Here is a 19,986-nt window from a genome sequence, read left to right as displayed (position 1 = left end):
GTATCAAGCGGAGTGCCCCAAGGGTTGGTCCTGGGGTCGGTTTTGTCCAATATCTTCACTAATGATCTGGAGGATGGCGTGGATTGCACCCTCAGCACTTTTCAGATGACACTAAACTGGGACGACTAGTAGATATGCTGGAGGGTAGGGACAGGATACAGAGGGCTCTAGACAAATTAGAGGATTGGTCCAAAAAAAAAAAATCTGATGAGGTTCAACAAGGACAAATGCAGAGTCCTACACTTAGGATGGAAGAATCCCTAGGGGGGACTAGGGACCGAGCGGCTAGGCAGCAGTTCCAAGAAAAGGACCATAGGGGGTTACAGTGAACGAGAAGCTGGTATGAGTCAACAGTGTGCCCTTGTTGCCAAGTAGGCTAACAGCATTTTGGGCTGTATAAGTAGGAGCATTGCCAACAGATCGTGGAACATAATCATTCCCCTCTATTCGGCATTGGTAAGGCCTCATCTGGAGTACTGTGTCCAGTTTTGGGCCCCACATTACAGAAGGATGTGGAAAAATTGAAAGAGTCCGCAGAGGGCAACAAAAAACGATTAAGGGGCTGGAGCACATGACTTATGAGGAGAGGCTGAGGAAACTGGGATTATTTAGTCTGCGGAAGAGAAGAATGAGGGGGGATTTGATAACTGCTTTCAACTACCTGAAAGGGGGTTGCAAAGAGGATGGATCTCGACTGTTCTCAGTGGTAGCAGATGACAGAAAGAGGAGTAATGGTCTCAAGTTGCAGTGGGGGAGGTTTAGGTTGGATATTACGAAACACTGTTTCACTAGGAGGGTGGTGAAACACTGGAATGTATTACCTAGGGAGGTGGTGAAATCTCCTTCCTTAGAGGTTTTTAAGGTCAGGCTTGACAAAGCCCTGGCTGGGATGATTTAGTTGGGGATTGGTCCTGCTCTGAGCACGGGGTTGGACTAGATGACCTCCTGAGGTCCCTTCCAACCCTGATATTCTATGATTCTATGATGTGCAGTGCATAGGTGCAGCCCCAGTGGACACTGCTGACCTGAAGAATCAAATTTCACACACATAGGGTGCATGTGCACTAGAAGTGGGATCCATGTGGACAAATAACTCAAAGAAGAATTAAGGGTGTGGGTGCTCAATGGTGCCCTATGCTGCCCGTTAGTGAAATGAATCAAATAGGAGGTAACCCTTATGCCTGAAATCTACACTTCCAATTGCAAAGCTCTTTGCTGGTAAAATAAGCCACTCTGCATGAACAAAAACTATCCTGAGTACATTTTTCTGTTCCTTTTCCATGGTTAAGAGGTGTATTATTGACAATTATATTTCACAAGCCACCTCAAATTTTTAACTTGAATTCTTGCTTTAGCTCCCTTTTCCTAAGGAGGACACTCCTAATTCCAATAGAATAAGCGTTATCTGACCCTTTACAGCATCACAAAACTGGATTTAGGTCAAAGTAAGCAAATAAATTCAATAGAAATATGGTGGAATTACAAGAAACACAGATCATTGCACAGTTTTAGACCATCGGCCACAGAATGCTTTATTCCAAGGCTCATCATACTTTCAGTTACAAAATGTGGCAAAAAACAACACACAAGATCCGCCATATTTCTACTTACCTCTATTTTTGTACTGGCTTTTTCATATTAAGGGATGTAGAACATTTCTCTCATTTATTTCTTGCATTATTGATATACCTAATGACAGCAATTTACATGTGTCTGCATTTACTCTGAAGTACCCTCCACTTCCTTTTACAAACCCTCATTTTATTCTCCCCACGCTCCTACTGGTAGTGCAACAATCCAGCATATCACCAGTTGCTGAGGTATATGTAGTTACAAACTAATTTCCATCTTCAACCCAAACTTTTTTTTTTAAACTGAAAGCAGTATATTCAACACAAGTTTCTCAAAAATATTTCTATTCTGGAAAAATTAGTTTTTATAATGACAGGCTGTGAAAACCAACAGCCTCATCTTTTACCCCTACACAATTCTTGCTGTACTCTCCCTCCCCCTCCCTTTAAAATATATTCTGTGCAAAATTAAGTTTTGTGTAGGTCTGTACCATATTTTGGGGTGGAGGGGGGAACCTATTTATAAAATATACTTAATTCCTAAAAACAATCCCAACATTAGATAACAGAGGAAGAAGAAACATATCAGATGCAGCCAAATTTATCACATGAGAAACTAAGTATAACATGTTCTTAAAGCTCCAGTAATACATTCCTTCAAAAACCAGAATGCACTTTGGTCATTATTAAACATTAGTACATAGGCAAATAAAATACAAAATGCTTGTTTGCGTTGCTTTGTATATAAAAATTTTTTATACCACACAAGTTTAAGATACATTGCCTCCACTATTTAATGATTGAGGATTAGTAATATGTCATGTATGATGGATTTTTTTAGTGTGTGTATATATATATACACACACACTATGTATGCATGTATGTATCACATAGCCTATTACATTTTCTACCCTTTCCCAATCTGAAGCAGATGATTTTTTGAATTCTAATCATAAATATATTCCCCTAAAAGTAAAATGTTTAAGGCTACTCAAACATGATATTGGCCCTCCTAATACAGTTTTGTAAGTGGGATGTTGTTATGTTTAAGCACAAACTAACTAGTAACTCTGAAAGGATGAATACTCTAAGGAAATAATTGAGCTAATCTAAAATGTAAACCCCAAAACAAATCTGTCATCAAAATCATGCTCCTTAAGTAGCATCAGGGTTTAGACTGGAGACTTGGCAACCTAAATAAAAACATTGAGGAGGAGCTTGGTGATGCTAACATTAGCAGCATGTTTTTAAAATTGCCTTAACTACAACAAACACTGCATACTAGCTTTAGTTGATAGATTTTGCAAGCTACATTTTTATAATTGCAGGAGATGTGGGCATGCAAACAAATAAGACTTAAAGAAGAAATGTTTCTATATAATGGAACAACTGTTCTTAAAGTTAAGTGTGGTATAAACAGCATATACTATAGTGTACTATGGGAAAGTATTTGTCCTATTCTTGAGCGTATATAATTTACCATCTTCCATTAACAACTTTTTGACTCATAAGTGAAGTCCAAATACTCAGATTGCAAAAATAATATATTGCTCCACAGTCCACCATAATATATTCCCTTTACTATATATAAAGGTCCTAATTAAAAGTAACAATAAAAAGTGCACATACTGAGCATGCACAGTCGGATCTATGCAAATAGCCCAGTGTTTCAAATAAATACAATAGTTAATTTTATCAAAATGTCTTACAGCATGTTAACCATTTACAATTATTGCTCTAATAAAAGTGTTATTAAAGAGCACTTGTTGACCTGTGATGTAATATCTTATTAATATCCAAAGGTGTTTAAACTGCAGCTTAATCAGATTAGATCCTGGACTCACCAAAAAAGTAAGAAACCAGCTTGTTTCTAGCATTAACATAAAATATTTCCATTACCTGTCATACTGTATTGTCAGTACTTCAAGTTATTTGTAAATAGGTTTCATTTCTACTGCAACAAACAATCTACAAATATAATGTTTTTACCCATAACTTATGAAGTATAAAAGCTTAGCATTGGTATTTAGCTTTCACCATAGATACAATAATTCAGTGTGACCCATTGCCAGGATCTCAAGTATCTGGATATCAGTTTTCTAACCCTTTCAATAACTAAGCATACCAATACTTGAAAATAAAATACAAATGTCAGCTAAAACATAAAAAACAGTGAGATGATAAAATAAATATAAAGATTGCACAAGACAATCAGATGTAAACACTTCAGTTTTCCAAACTCCATCCTTGAAGAGGCCATAACTTCTGAAGCACAGATTTAGTGACTGCTCTGAGGCAGTTTAGTCCATCAATGGATTTTGCCAGAATACTGTGCTACATCTTCTCTTTGTGTATTGTCATGATTTGATCTTCCAGAGCTGAAAAAGTGAAAGCAGCAATGAACATTTTAAGTCTTGCATGAATTTTCAGTTAAATATTAAAGTTACAGTGCATCTCTGTGTTTACATTTAAAAACATACCGCTGTGTCTAAAGTGTACAGAATCATTGTTGCTTTCCTTTACTTGTGAAAGAACACCGATATTTTTGTAATCTATTTAGAAAGATGAATGGCTAAGCATCAGGACTAGAGCCCTGATACTACTGAAAGCTTTTGTAACTGATATTCCCCTATCTCCTGAGTCTGGAAATTATGACATCTCATGCAATTCAGATTTCAGAGAGTGTTAAATTATCAGTTCATTTCTCTAGTCATGATGGAGTGACATGATGCGTAGTATGACAAGGTGATCCTACATCGTGTTGTGACATCATGTATATTGTGGGGCAAGAGGTGATATGTGCATTTTCTGTAGCACTCCAAGAACTGCAAACAAGCTAGCAGTAAGAAATAATGGCCAAGAGGCAGAGATAATTTCCTAAATTAGATGTAGGTCTTGTAAGATTAGTTAAATAAATTAACTGAGCCTGTACAGAAGTATATCTGCTAAATGAAGGCCCAAGGTTGGAAGAAATAAATGTGAAAAGCTTTCTGGTGGTTGATGTGTTCTAAGAATAGAATAAATTTTATGTATTTTAAATTTGATGAAATTATTTTCAAACAATATTCATAACTTTACTATGCATTTTTACTGAGGTCACTATGCACATACAATTGTGACATTTTGTGTGTTCTGGATCAATACATGGTACTGGAAGCAGTCACCTTTAGATTAAATCCAAGCAAGTCACTGATAACACCAGAAACAGCAGACAGGATGACAACTTGGGTGATGTTATAAAGCAGTGGGTTCATTGTAAGCCCATATAACCTGAAGGGGCTGTCCAATTCCTACCGATAGAAATATATTTACATAATTAAAACACAGAAATTATACAAAAGCAATTTTAATGTCAGGAAATATGGAACTAATACCTCTAGGATCACATTAACAAGATTTGTGATATGTAATTTTGAATGCTTTTGAGGCTGTAAAGTGGTCACAGTGTTGACAAATAAGACAAAATATTTTAAGGAAAAAAACTGCTTACAACTCCAATTACTGCACCAGGACAGCCAAGCAGCTGATTTAACTGCCTGTTTGTATGTACTTGAGAAGCATCTTGAAGTTCCAGCTCTGGATCCAACAAATACTGGGAAAACTAGACTTCCAAAAGAAAGAGGGTGCTATGCAGTGAAAAGGGCAAGAATTCAAGGGCTGAGCAGAATACTAGGGAAAGTTAAAGAGCTCAGTCATTTCAGACTGGCTGCTGTACTGTAAAATAATGTCAAAGAGGGTTTAAAAAAAAAACAACCTCATGCTCTGATGCCTCCTCACTTCTGCTGCAAAAACAAAAAGAAACCTACAACTTTTCATGACAAGAGTTGAAATATACTGATGCTGAGCAATAATACATAACACATTAGCTCTTAGCAGAAGGAGCGCTATCTATTGTGTCAAAGGGTTAATATGACAGTTCTCATCTTATTCTTAGTATAGGACAGAAATTAGTACTACAAAAACATTAATCCAGTTTGTTATGCAAAGGGCATGTCTCCAGGTGAAAACACTTATTTTCTTAGTATGAAAAGAAACCAAATTTAAGAAATCACTTAAAAAAATCAAGACAACACAAACAAATGCATAGCAAATATTCATAATGCTGCAGCGATTACCTTGTTCACTATTGAACAATGGTTTTATGTGAAATGGTGTTATCTGACACTTTGCATAGTGCCAAAGTTATTAAATTATTTTAAAATATTATTATTGTTTTATCTTTGACTCATAACTTTCTGTAACAAACAGTTGTTTACATTTGTCCAAAATACCTGTTGGTAATTATAAAATCACATTTTACAAATGGCATCCCATGTTAATAATTATAATGGCTCATTTGTTATTTATTACTTGTATTACAATAGTTCCTAGAGGCACAACTAAGACTGTGGCCCCATTCTAGTAAGAGCTATACATACACATTGTAAGGATGTAAAGAGTAAGAGCCATGATGGGTTTAAAATCTAAATAGAGAGGCAAAGGGTGGGAGAAAGGAAAAATTACTGTTCCCCACTGTGCAATTCTCACAAAGGCATAAGTAGCAAAAAATGTCATCAACTTTCAGGGGGTGTGAGGTTGAGAAGCTCATAAAAATAAAGTTACTTGTCTCCTGCATGCTCATATTTGTTTCTGATCGCTTTCCCCCCACAAACTTGCTAAACTGCACAATTCAGTAATACGCAATAAGTACTAAATTAAGTGCCGATTAAAGGTTCCACTATACTAGTGTATATGAGGAAAATATCTAAGAGACTAGACTACATGGTGTCTCACCTGTTAATTGATATTCTCTGAGTAGCCCTCTTCAGTTACTGTGGAAGATCTATCCACTTGCTTCTGGAGGCAGGAATATGCAAATTTATTTTTCCAGGTATCAGATCCTGGCCCTTCAGAGTCACTTTGGCACCCAAACACCTAGAGAATGCCTCCAATGCTAGAAAACATAGGTGAGGAACCTAGGAAAACCACAAAGAGGGAAGGATGTTCCACACTGGCAGAGGGTCACTCCATAAGAAAACCAATTAACAGATGAGACTAAATTGGGCTGTTCTCTTAGAGTGGCCTCCCCCCAAATCTAGGTACAACTACTGGGGAAATAGCAAACAGTAAAGTCAGAGAGAAGGAAGATGGGAAAAAAACCCTCAAAACAATATGTAACTATTTAATAACCAATCTTCTGAACTTTGTTTTTAGATTCTGCCATTTAACAAAGTTCAACCAGAAATATTCTGCACCCAAAGAAGGTGCCTAAGGAGACTTCCACATCAGCTTTGTAATGCTTGGTAAATGAATGGAGGCAATTTCAGAAGGATGCATTTTTTAAACTTAGTACTGCAGAACTCTTTGATAGCCATCTTGGCACATCTGAAGATTGTAGCTTTAGAGATTTTTGGCCCTTTACGTAAGTAAGCATAATTACCAGACTTTTGGAATAAGCTCTTTTGACTAAAGGAGAATTTGAGAGCTCTGGCCATGTTAGGAGAACTATTTTGTTCAAGTGAAGTGGTTTATGATGACAGGAAGAAAAAAAAATGAATAACTTCTTGGTGAAGCTTTTCTAAGTGGTTCATAGGAAACCTTCAATGAGAGTATAAAGTACCAAATTAAAACTCCATTTATCTTCTGGTTCTGAGATATTTGACTGCCTTGAGGAAATGTGAGACATAAGGATGAACTGCAAGTCAAATGCTAACGATGTATAGTCAAGTCAAATGATGAACCACTAGTGAAGTTCCTTCTCCCTTTAGGAGAAACTCTAGCAAAAATCCAGTGGAGGCCTGATGAGGATGAAAGATGACCCCCAACTCTGTTGGCAAGCCCAGGCCAGTTGAGGGCTTTCTGGAAGGAAAGAGAATCTCTATTGCTCATGTGGAAAAAAGACTGGAGTATCAACCAGACAACCTCAAAGCTATTAAATGTATGACTCTGGTTCTGATGAAGCACTGATTTCTAATGCACAAGTACCTGAGAGAGGTGAGGAAGCCATAGCTCAAAGACTCATCTGAATGATTGAGGAACAAGCGTTTCTGGGGGTGACAAGAGGACAATAAAATTATCTTCGCTCTGGATTTTCCTGACTAAAGAGGAGGAGCAGGGGAGTTAAGGCAAGGAAGGTGTCATTCAGAGACCAGAGAAGTTGAGTGAGAATGTGTCCATTCTCCACACCTGGGGATCAATCTGGGTGGAATAACTGCTTGTTGAGCAGGCAGGCAAGCAGGTTCGCTTGATGGAGAATTTTAACGGAGAGGGTTGTTAACCATTGGAACAAACTATCAAGGGAAGTGCTAGATTCTCCATCTCTTGTTTTCTTCAGATCAAGACTGGATGCCTTTTTGAAAGGTATGTTTTGGTTAAACACACATTACTGGGTTCTATACAGGAGTAACTGGGTGAAATTTAATGGTCTGGTATATACAGGCAATCAGACTAGAGCAGGGGTCTCAAACACGTGGCCCTCCAAGCTCCCGCGCACCGCGCCCCCCCCCCCCGCCTGCTGCGAGCCCCATGCCACTCCCTGAAGCGGCCGGAACCACGTCCCGGGGGGCGGCAGCAGAGGGCTCCATGCATTGCTCTCACTCACAGGCACCGCCCCCCAAAGCTCCCATTGGCCGGGAAGGGGGAACCGCTGCCAATGGGAGCTTCGGGGGAGGTACCTGGAGGAGTGGCAAGAGCAGCACACAGAGCCCTGTGCCCCCACTACCCCAGGGACGTGGTTCCAGCTGCTTCCTGGAGCGGAGCAGAGCGGCGGGGTGCCAGGGCAGGGAGGCAGCGAGCCTGCCCTGGCCCCAGTGCATGCCGCTGCCACCCCAGAGCCGCTCTAGGTAAGCGGCGCTGGGCCAGAGCCTGCACCCCGAACCTCTTCTGCACCCCACACCCCAACTCCCTGCCCTGAGCCCACACACACCCCAACCCCCTGCCCAGAGCCCCCGCCACACCCTGCACCCCAACCCCCTGCTGCACCCCTCACCCTCCTGCACCCCACACCCCAACTCTCTGCCCTGAAACCCCTGCTGCACCCTTCACACCTCCTGCACCTCAACTCCCTGCCCTGAGCCCCCGCCGACCCCTCCTGCTCCCCCTGGGGCAGAGTTGGGGTGGGGACTTCGGTGAAGGGGTTGGAATGGGGGCAGGGAAGGGGTGGGAAGAGGCGGGGCCTCATGGAAGGGGTGGAGTGGGGGCAGGACCAGGGGTAGCAAGGGGGGTGTCAGTAATGCGACCCTCGGGCCAATGCACTAGTCCTCATATGGCCCTCGTGGTCATTTGAGTTTGAGACCCCTGGACTAGAGGATCTAATTGTCCCTTCTTGAATTTAAGAGAAACTGACAAAAGCTCAGCACTCTTTAGTTTGAGTTTGGTATTCACACTGGATTTTCACCTGGATTACAGGATCTGAAAGGACATTGTGCCCGCATGAATGTTCCATCCATCCAGACTGGAATCTGCTGTAATTGAGGGGTAGAGGATCTGACAGTTTTCTTGACATCTGTTGTTTTCCACAATAAGCATGAGCCCAAAGATCTCTGGACTTCAGTGGTCAGTGTTGTCAGGGACCGTTTCTTGTGATCTCAAACTAATAAGAGGAAGGCCCAGGAGTTTATGGGTATGTCTACATAGAAATACTACTGCAGCACATCTGCAGTGCTTAACTGTAGACACTTACTACAGTGACGGAAAGGGTTTGTCTGTCTCTGGTAAATCCAGCTCTCCAAGAGGCAGTAGCTAGGTCTACTAAAGAGTTCTTCTCTCATCCTAGTGGTGTATACACAGCTCCAAGTGATGTAGTTAAGCCAACCTAACTTTGCAGTGTCGATCAGCCTCCAGTCTGTACAGAACAGCTCACTGTCTGTATGTGTTTAGACCTGCAGAAGAGCTCTGTGTAAGCTCGAAAGCTTGTCTCTCTCACCAACAGAAGTTGGTCCAATGAAAGATATCACTTCACTCACTTTGTGTACCTGTTTAGAACATTAGAAACAGTTGGTGAGCTGTGGACTTGAAATGTAGGCCTGGAGCATGTGTTGGATTTAAGAGACTTTGTCCGACTGCTGAGTCAAGAATCAGATCCTGTAGATGTATCAGAGCCTGAACTAAGAAAAAAAGAGCTTATCTTCCAGCTGATGGTGGATCTGTGAGTTTGGAGAATGAAGACAATCCATGGAGGTAAATCTGGGTAAGTTAGAACAAAGAAGTTTTGGTCAGGAGATCACCCAAGAAATTAAAAATATGGATAAATCAACAAGGCAACACGTGCCAGCCTCTTCAACTCAACAGTACTGCCAGCAATGCTGTATGGCAGCGAAACATGGGCTCTGATGAAGACAGGAGCAGCAATTTGTCTGTCATGGAGAGGGCGATGGAAAGAATTCTGGGAACTTCAATCCACGACCGAGTCCCCAATGAAGTGATCAGACAGCAGAATGGAGTGAAGGATGTCGTTGTTGAGAGCAGGCATAGTAAAATGTGATAGGCTGGGCGTATACCGACGCTCACCAACAATTGATGTACTGCAGCTGTTGCCGAGTAGTACCCACTGAAACAACCACTCTGCCAACTTCCAAAAAGATGGGAAGATTTTATTGTGAAAAGACATGGCCGCACACAAAGAAGGAAGGCCAGGATATGAGAAGAATGGAAGATGTGTTGTGATCGGCGCAATCTATATGAGGGCTGAAGGACTGATCGATCAAGGTGATCAAGGATACTTCCCTTCCTTAGGGAATAAATAAAATAAAAGGAATGGCCACATACTAGGAGTTCCTGTTCATAACAAAGGTATTCTAACCAGTGGTTAACCAGGTGAATGTACACGTAGAGATATGCCTCCGAGATCCACTGAACATAAAGTCCTGAGAGATGATCTTTTGGATGAGGAACATTAGGATTTCCACCCTGAATATGGATTTCTGGGCATGGAGATATGGGCAGAAGAGATCCAAATTGTGACAAAAATTCCATCCTTCTCAGATAACAAAAAGTATACTGTAGACACCTGTGTTCTAGTCTGCCACTAGGATATGAACAATTACCCTAGTGCGCAACAGGATGCAATCTGTGTCCTTGTTTTTGCCAGATGCACAGACCAAGTCAAAATTGTATGGTAGGATATGATGCTGATGAAAACCTGGCCTAATTATCTACAAGATTCATTTGCCATTGGTCAGCGAGGATTCTGAAACACCTCACTCTCTCTAGGCAGTCAAGGTTGGCCTAGGCTAGCACAGCCTTATTGTAACCTGATGGTATTCTCCTGACTCTTTCACTGGAAATATTGAACTAGTCCTTTGCTCTAGTAGAGTGAAAGGGATATCTGTAATCTCTTTCCAAGATATACCTAGGAGAGAGGAAGCAAGAGGGTTTTGGTTTTTTTCCCTTCTCCAGAGCAAGTAATCTTAAGAACTTTCTTCAGGCTTGAAAGATTTTATTCATATAACAGAAATTACTTATCTTAAAATGGGAAATACAGGTAGAATCACTTCTCTCTCTCAAACAGGTAGAAACTTCTTAATAACACCCACTGTAGTAGTTTTAGTTCAGTGGTTCTTCACTGTAGTGACCAGTACCTCACCAAACAGTTTCTTGCCACTGAATAGTGTATGGATCTAGATTTGGTATCTGCATTCCAATACAGCCAGGCTGTGCTGTACAGTTACAGCTGTAGAGGTTCAAATCACTGGTGAGTTGTCAAAACCAGTCTGATACACCAGGACTTTTACGATCTCATCAGAAAAGAAAAAAAATTGCATAATCCTTCCTCCAGAAGCAAGTGGGAAGAGTTACTCCAGTAGCTGTCTCCATATTCGCAGAGAACAAGTCCATGAGAATAATGAGTAAGGTGCGTTAGAATACAAGGGATTCAGAAGGTTCTGCTGAATGACTTCCTAAATCACAATCAATCTGACACGTGAACACTTCCATCCATTCGATCATAATCCATTAATCAGTTGCCAAAGGAAGTATAATATTTCCAAAACACTCCCCATGATGATTTAGTGATATTTATTCTATACCTTGTGACAAAGTTCCTCCTCTACCTTGGTGGGTCTTGCGCTTATTGGCGGATTTGCTCGCCTCGGAGCTTCACGTCAGCTCTCAGTTTGACCGTTTTCGTGATCCACAGTCCAGGTCAATTCTTCCTGTGTCTGACCAGGAGTTGGGAGGTTTGGGGGAAACCTGGGCCCGCCCTCTACTCCGGGTTCCAGCCCAGGGCCCTGTGGAATGCAGCTGTCTAGAGTGCCTCCTAGAACAGCTGTGCGACAGCTACAACTCCCTGGGCTACTTCCCCATGGCCTCCTCCCAACACTTTCTTTATTCTCACCATAGGACCTTCCTCCTGGTGTCTGATAATGCTTGTACTCCTCAGTCCTCCAACAGTACACTCACTCTCAGCTCCTAGTGCCTCTTGCTCCCAGCTCCTCACACACGCACCACAAACTGAAGTGACCTCCTTTTTAAACCCAGGTGTCCTGATTAGCCTGCCTTAATTGATTGTAGCAGCTTCTTGATTGGCTGCAGGTGTTCTAATCAGCCTGTCTGTCTTGTTTCCAGAAGGTTCCTGATTGTTCTGGAACCTTCCCTGTTACCTTACCCAGTGAAAAGGGACCTACTTAACCTGGGACTAATCTATCTGCCTTCTATCATTCTCCTGTAGCCATCTGGCCCAACCCTGTCACAACCTATACAATGAGTTCACCTGTAAAAATGTGACTGACTTTATGCACAGGCATAGTCTCATTTACTTAAGTATCATTTACAACTAGATCATTTAAAATTTAGACTGGATGAAATACTCTGCAACTGGCATAGAAATGACCATGACTACAAAATTATTTTTTTAAAACACTTCTCTCACTTCTATAACAGGATTCTTAAATATGTAAAAATAAGTTGATTTTAATTTTAAACAGTAACTAACCAACAACTGTTGCAGCATTTAGGAGGATTAGCTTTATAGAAGAGTATTAATGTTTCAGTAATTGACTACTTAGCACCTTATATAGAGCAGAGATCAAAAACAAAGCAAGCTTAAAGATTCCGCCTTCTTTGGTCCAGTGTATTGCCACCTATCCCAAAGGCTCCCCTCACTATACTCTCCATGTATTGTTGGTACAAAGTGAAACTTAACAATGATTTTAATAAATTTCTATTTGCAATCCACAGTGATGACAGAACACAACAGACTGAAGCCTATTAGAGAAAGTGTCCTGATGACAACACAGACTATTAGGGAAAGTGGGTTTAAAGGGGAAGGGTTTCTAGTGCATACTACAGAAATGCTAGAAAGGTGACTTATTAAGCAAGATGTTCTCTTTCTTGATCATGTATAATATTGTAGTACTCCATTTTCATTCTTACCTTCAGGAGTTTAGTAGCAAGTTTTAAAACATTGTTTACTAGTGTCAGCTCCTCCTTCTTATTAGGCTTCTTTTCCATTTTCAAATATAGATTTATCTATTCAAATAAAATATTGATTTAATACCTCAACTGAGTTAGCAAGAATCTATTTTAAAACAATTGTTAATGGGATAAGTGATTAGTCAGTAATAATATGGTAAATGCATAACTATTGTGGAAATCCAGGGTGTTTTTTTTTTTTTTTAAGAATGAATGTTTGTATGATTAATATTATAATAAAACACATTTTATGATGTAACAAAATAATTGTGACTCTCATTAAGACAAAAATTGAATCTGTAATTTGACATATCCACAAATCTGATTGGAAAGAAAGAACAATAAAAGTTGCTGAAAGGACACAAGATTCTCTGTTCTCTCTGGAGTCTTAATACTCTGACAAAATTCTCCGGGTGATTATCAAATATGCTAATGAATGAAACTCCTTATTGAAGCAGAAACACAGAACACTGACAAATTCAATGATCTTGCAAGACATTTTTGATGACATCATTGTCCTGAAAGTGTAGCTAAAAATTATAATTTAACTCCCCGTTCCAGGCCTTCTAGAAACTCTGGAACACAAGCAACTTTTGTTTGTCTTCAACACCCAAAACGTGGCAAAGTTCACTTGGTAATTAATAAAAAAAATTTAAAAAAATTTTTAACTTGGTAACTTTTTATACTTAAAAAAAAAAATCAGCTTCAGTGTAGAATAAAATGAGCAATTTAAAGATAGACTCCAGACAGAGAAACTCACAGATACCAAGTAGCAGAGGAAAAAATAAAGAACCGAAAGAATCTAATCTGGCATTAACGTAAACTGAGGGTCAAACATGAGGAATGACCCAATAATGGCTACTAGCATCCAGACAGGGAAAAATGCATTCCTACTCAATGCTACTGATTTTACTTCTGAAAATAAAACAAAAAAGAGGAGAGAACTTGTCAGGTACAATCATATTAAACTTCTAATTTACAGTCAGCCCACTTAAAATGTGCATTCTGGTTTTAGACCCAAGACTGATTGAAGCAATATTCCTTATACTTAAAGTGGGAATAGTGCTGAAACCAAAACCATCTCTAAAACAGGAATGAAGTGAGCTAACTGTATTTAGCATACTTAATAGTATTGAGAAAGTAATAACTAAAGGACACTGTGGCAATACAAAGATCCTTTGGCAATAACCAACCTCATGGCTAGTTTACAAAAAAAAAAAAAGAAAAAAAGAAGGGCTGATTCCTAAGTCTGTGGAACTCTCAGGGACACAGAGTCTCCGTGTTTTCATAAGTATGTTAAAGTATGCCCTGAGCACAAAGAGAACTTTGATCAAAACATAGCACATATTTTATACATCAAGGCACTAGACAGAGGCACTTTACTTACAAAACCAATTGAAGGAGGTTTCAGAAGGACTTGACAAGCTGATAACACTAATGTCAAAGTGTCAATGGAAATCTGACTTGACCTAACTAAAAAAAGAAACTATGGAATCTATCCTTTATTTCTCCAGCATGACTGATACCAAAATGGAAGTCCATATGCTGAACCCAGAATAGGAGGAAGCAGTGGAAAACTTAGTTTATGGAAGGCAAACTTAAGCTCCATCTTATTCATGTAGCATTTAAAATTGAAGATTTCTCCAAATGTTAGTTTGTTGTATCAATAAAGAGAAAACTGGGGAACACAAAACATGAAACACAAGATGGCCGAATTCAGAATTTTGTTAATTTTTGAAAGATGTGTACTCTGTCCAGTCAGTTCAGTATCAACTAAGTTTGTTTTTAACACATATGAATTGCTTCAGTCAAAGCTACATAATATGCAAAATGCTCATAAGTTGATTGTTTAATTGTTAAATTGTTTAAGATGGTTACTTACCTTACAGTAACTGGTATTCTTTGAGATGTGCTGTCTAAATGTATTTCACTCTTGGTGCATGGAGCCCTCAGTAGTGAGATCAGAACATTTTGACCAGCAGTGCCTGCTGGCCCAGGCCTGTGCCCTAGCTACCATCACACCCCAGAAGGCATAAAAGGGCACAGTAGGGCCAACTGCATCTCAGTTCCTTTGCTACAGAATCTCATAGTGAGGAAGAAGGGCATGGATTACAACTAGGTAACATATATCAAAGAACATCAGTTACTTTAAAGTAAGTAGCTGCTTTTCTTCGAGTGATTGTTTATGTGTATTACACTCGTGATGATTCCCAAACAATGACCTCCTGCTAGAAGGTGGGTCAACAATCTTAACCAAATGGGGATTGAAAAACTGCCTTGCCAAAGCAAGCACCAGCTCAAGAAGCCTCCCCAGTAGCATAGTGTTTCATGAGAGTATGAATTAAACTCCAGGAGGCAGCTTTACAAGTTTTGGAGATGGGGACATTTTTAAAGGAAGCCACAGATGCTACCTGAGCTCCAGCAGAATGAGCTTTTATCTAAGCAAGGAGATCAAGCTTAGTTATTTAATAACATAGTCTAATACATTCTGAAATCCATCTGGATAACCTCTAGGAAGAAACTGCTTTCCCTTTTACTCTTTCAATATAGGCTATAAATAATATAGAAGAGACTCTAAATGGTTTGGTTATATGATAATAAAAATACAATGTTCTCAAAATAACAGAAGTGTGTAATTTTCCTTCAGAACTGCTAGGATCAGATTTGGGAAAGAAAACCAGTAAATGAATATCTGATTAATATGAAAATCAGAAACCACTTTAAGAAGGAATCTCTGATTAGGCCTAAAAGAAACCTAATTTCAATGAAAAATAATGTACGATGACCATGCCATTAAAACTTTAATTTTGCCAACCAGACAGGCCAGAGAGAATAGCCACTAAAACCAATGTTTCCACTGAAAGATGATGTAATGAACTCAGCAGCCCTACTAATACTACATTAAAGTCCCATGTTGGAGGGGGTTTCCCTAATCGGGGTGAGAGGGAGGGTCGGACTACATACACTAAGATCCTTAAAAATCTAAAAACCATAAGGTGTGAAAATATTTTTTGATTTCAAATTTATGAATTACAAGAAGATACAGCTGCTAGATTCTGTTAATTCTATAAAAGTGAAAGTCCAGATGATTTAGTGAAAGCAGGTAGTCCAAAATGAATGGAAGGTCTGTAGAAAAGGTGAAACACTGTTGTGCCCAAACAGTAAATTTTTTCATTTGTCATTTTAAGTAGATCTTTTAGGGTCCTGTGATACTGCACCCCATATTTTCATAGTGATATTATGATATGATTACAGCATAATTATGATTTATTTTCTGCAGGACGGGTCATGTAAGGTGTCATTGGAAAAGTTATGATTTGCAGAATATGATTATCCTATTTGTATACATGTATCATTTTTGTATCTGAATTTATAAATATTGATTATGTATCTGTACTTCAAATGTAATTACACCTGGGTAACGCCCACTAGACAAGGTGCTTTCAGTCTAGATAGTTGGTTGGGAAAGGCTTATTCAGGGCAAAGAGCCATTAGGGAAAACAACAAGCCTTAGGAGAAGCTTATCTCCCACCTGGTGAGCCTTTCTGAGAACACTCCAAACAGCCTGTAAGTAATGGCTGCTATGACTTTACAAGGATATGTGACCAGGCCACATGATTCTGGACTCCATCTTGGGATGTCGGTATTTTTCCACAAACTGCTCTGGGAACCAAGTTTTGAAACACAGGGTTCCTGCCATATGCTAAAGCTATATAAGGCAGGGAGTGACATCATCTGTTGTTCTTCACTCCTCACATAAGAAGATTCCTGAAAACACCTGAGGAACAAAGACTGAACTGGGGGAAGTGTTGGACTTAGGCTAAAGGGATTTCTAGCCTGTGTATGAAAGACCTGGGGATTCTAAGCTGCAAAGCAAGTGTAGTTTGTGCCTTAAGAATCTGCAGCCTGCTTGTATCATCCGTCAGGGTGAGGGATTCTTAATTCAAATCCTATCTTTCTCGCATATTAAGCTTAGATGACGTTTTTCTTTATGTACTAAGTCATCTGCTTTGATCTGTTTGCTATCACTTATAATCACTTAAAATCTATCTTTTGTAGTTAATTTATTTTATGTTTTAATCTAAACCAGTGAGTTTGGAGTGATGTGCTTGGGAATCTTAACTTGGAGAGGCTGTTGCATATTCCTCTTCATATTGAGGAGGAGGCAAACTGGATAATAAATTCATGCTGGTTGGGGTTTGGACCGGGGCAGGACGGTACCGCTCTGGGGTCCTAGGCTGGAAAACTGGGGATTATTTTGGCTGTAGCCTCTCTACTGTTGGTTCACATGCCGTGGCTGCTCAGAGAGCCTGCATATAACTGCAGATGGTTGTGTCCCTACCTGTGAGTATGCTGGTGGAAGTGTTAGGCCGGGAGCGTGTCTGCAGCTTGTCACAGCAGCACAGAGTGAGAGGTAGCCCAGGCTGATGGGTCACAGGGCTCAGCGGTACCCCAGTTCCAGACAGAACCCCGGGGGGAACCCATCACAGGTCCTTTCTACTATTAAAATATTTGGTATATCCCTGGAGCAAGACTTCTCTACATCTGGTTAAGCAATAAGCATCCAAGCTGTAAGGTGCAGTGTCTTCCTGTCATCTTGAAACATCTAATTTGACAGTAAAGGCAATGTTACTGCAATCCAAACTGACTGTGTCAGCAGCTCTGGGAACAAAAATTGCCTGGGCCAGGATGGAGCAGTTTATTCATTGTTGCTGTGGCATCCTTGGGCCTTCTCAGAGTATGCAAAATTAAGGGGGATGGTGGACATCAGGAATCAAGATCATGATATTAGGAAGGCACCTGATAGAGATCCAACTCTGACCTCATCTCAAGCAAAAGATGTTGCATTTTTGTTCACTTCTGTGGCTAACAAGTCTATGATCTCTTACATTCAGTTTTGGAAAATGTGCTGACTGAGTTCTTTATGGACCACACCTGGTCAGATCAAAAATGCCTGCCCAGCTGAAACACATGGGTGTTATTAGTTTTGTTAGATGGATAGCAGTGACATATACTAGATGCCTGATGCATCACTCCCATAGCTGGATTACTTCCTGACACAGAAGAGGCCCGTTCCTGCCTGTTTAAATAAAACATTTCAGCATTGTCTGTCATCGCTGGAATTGACTTGCCTTGGATTAGAGGCAAGAACACTACATGTCAGACAAACTGCTCTGAGCTCCAAAATATTTATGTATAGAAGAGATTCAACTTTTGACTACAGACCTTGAGTCTGATGACTTAAATGTGCTTCCCAACCTAGACTGGAAGCATCCATCACCAGTGTTAACAAGGGGAGAAGAGGTGCAAGAGGGACACCCTTGCATACATCAATCAAATCTTTCCATCATGGAAGTAAAGAAAGTACAAACTGAATAACCCTTTCCAGTATATCTCTATGAGGTTATATTGGAGCGTAAACTGATTTCAGCCAGTCCTACAAACAATGAAGGTTAAGTCTGGCATGAAGAGCGATGAATATGCATGACGCATTATGCCTCAGAACTCTTAGTCATGATCTTACTGTTGTGCAAGGGTTGCTCTGCAATTGAGTAATGATTCACACTGTGGTCTCAAATCTGGATTGATACCGAAGTGGAATCCAGAAGATCCCCTGGAATTTTATTTTGTTGTGATGGAGTCAGATTTTCCTTTTTACTGCAAGCCCCAAATTGGTGCACAGATGGAAATGTACCGAATGTTAAATGAAACTTGCTGAGGAGAGGTATCTTGAATCAGCGAATCATCAATGCAAGGATAAACTTGAATGTTCTGCTTTCTGAGAGCTGGTCTACACTACACAGTTAGATCACATAAGGCAGCTTATATCGACTTAATTATGTCAGTGTCTACACTACACCCGTCCTCCCACTGATGTTAGTGCCTTAATCCACTGACATAAGTCCACCTCCATGAAAGGCATATGACTTAGGTCGGTGTAGTTAGGGCGACGCAGTGTTTGTGTAGACACTGCATCCTTTACAGGAGCCGTGAAATTGACAAGCAACCCCCGCTACCTGGAAAGCTAGGCAGCTTTGGACCCTGCTCTCATCTGGAGCCCGCACAGCTTAGGACCCCACTCCTTACCAGGAGCCAGGCAGCCCTGTCAATTTCATGGCTGTGAAATTGACAAGGCTGCCCAGCTCCAGGTAGGGAGCAGGCGGGAGGGTGTGAAGCCACTGCAGCTGGAGCCTGTTCCCCGGTAGCAAGAATCCCCCGGAGTGTCTTGCCCCAGCTCCTGGCGGGGAACGGGGAAGGGGAGAAGCACCTGGCAGGGCTCTGGCTCCGAGGAGGGATCGGGGGGACAAGCCCGGGTGGCTTCCCCCAGCTCCCGGTGAGGAACAGGGAGTGGAGGAGGGAGGGCAGCCTGCTGATAGCCTGTGGGACAGCCAGGGACCTGGCAGGAAGTTGCCACTGGAGCTGAGAGACCAGGCTCTCAGCTCCCCACACTGCCACTCTGAGGACAGTGGAAGTGCTCCTGGTGAGGATCTGCACCAGTGATCCGAGGATAGTGTGGACATGGACCACTGCAGTAATTACTGCGGTGGCTGAAAGTCGACCTAATATAGGCTGACGTAGGTTTGTAGTGTAGACATACCCTGAGAAATGCCTCCACTGCTGCCAGAAATTTTGTAAACAGCCCGGGGCTGCTGACAGGCTGAACAGAAGAATTCTGTATTGGAATGTTGTGTACCCAACTATGAACTAGAAATATTTCCTGTGTGCAGGATAGTTGGAAATATGCATCATGGAGTTACAGAGCTGCAAACCAATTTTGTGGGTCGAGGGCAGTCGTTCTCAACTCTGGTCCACCGCTTGTTCAGGGAAAGCCCCTGTCAGACCGGGCCGGTTTGTTTACCAGCCACGTCCGCAGGTTTGGCGGATCGCGGCTCCCACTGGCCGCGGTTCGCTGCTCCAGGCCAATGGGGGCTGCAGAAAGCGGCGCGGTCCGAGGAACGTGCTGGCCGCCCTTCCCGCAACCCACATTGGCCTGGAGCAGCGAACCACGGTCAGTGGGAGCCGCGAT

The 19,986-nt window shown here is 41.1% G+C and overlaps 1 protein-coding gene across 8 annotated transcripts in view; it reads right to left on the bottom strand.

The window, feature by feature from the left end:
- Positions 1-1,501: 1,501 nt before the first annotated feature.
- Positions 1,502-19,986, bottom strand: part of PHTF2 (putative homeodomain transcription factor 2) — a 180,945-nt gene continuing 162,460 nt past the window's right edge. For 6 of the 8 annotated variants that reach the window (XM_007063795.4, XM_043552161.1, XM_043552155.1 and 3 more), the window contains 3 exons: positions 12,921-13,016; positions 4,736-4,861; positions 1,502-3,949 (listed from right to left, as the gene is read on the bottom strand). In XM_007063795.4, coding sequence (XP_007063857.3) covers positions 3,929-3,949; positions 4,736-4,861; positions 12,921-13,016 — 243 coding nt within the window. In that variant the 3' untranslated portion in view covers positions 1,502-3,928. The remainder of the gene's footprint in view (positions 3,950-4,735; positions 4,862-12,920; positions 13,017-19,986) is intronic. The other 2 variants (XM_037889224.2, XM_037889228.2) reach the window with 1 other exon arrangement.

The sequence above is a fragment of the Chelonia mydas genome, chromosome 1 (assembly GCF_015237465.2).
Source record: "Chelonia mydas isolate rCheMyd1 chromosome 1, rCheMyd1.pri.v2, whole genome shotgun sequence".
Lineage (NCBI taxonomy): Eukaryota > Metazoa > Chordata > Testudines > Cheloniidae > Chelonia > Chelonia mydas.
The sequence above is the reverse complement of the archived record's forward strand: the minus strand, read 5'-3'. Positions and strand labels throughout refer to the sequence as shown.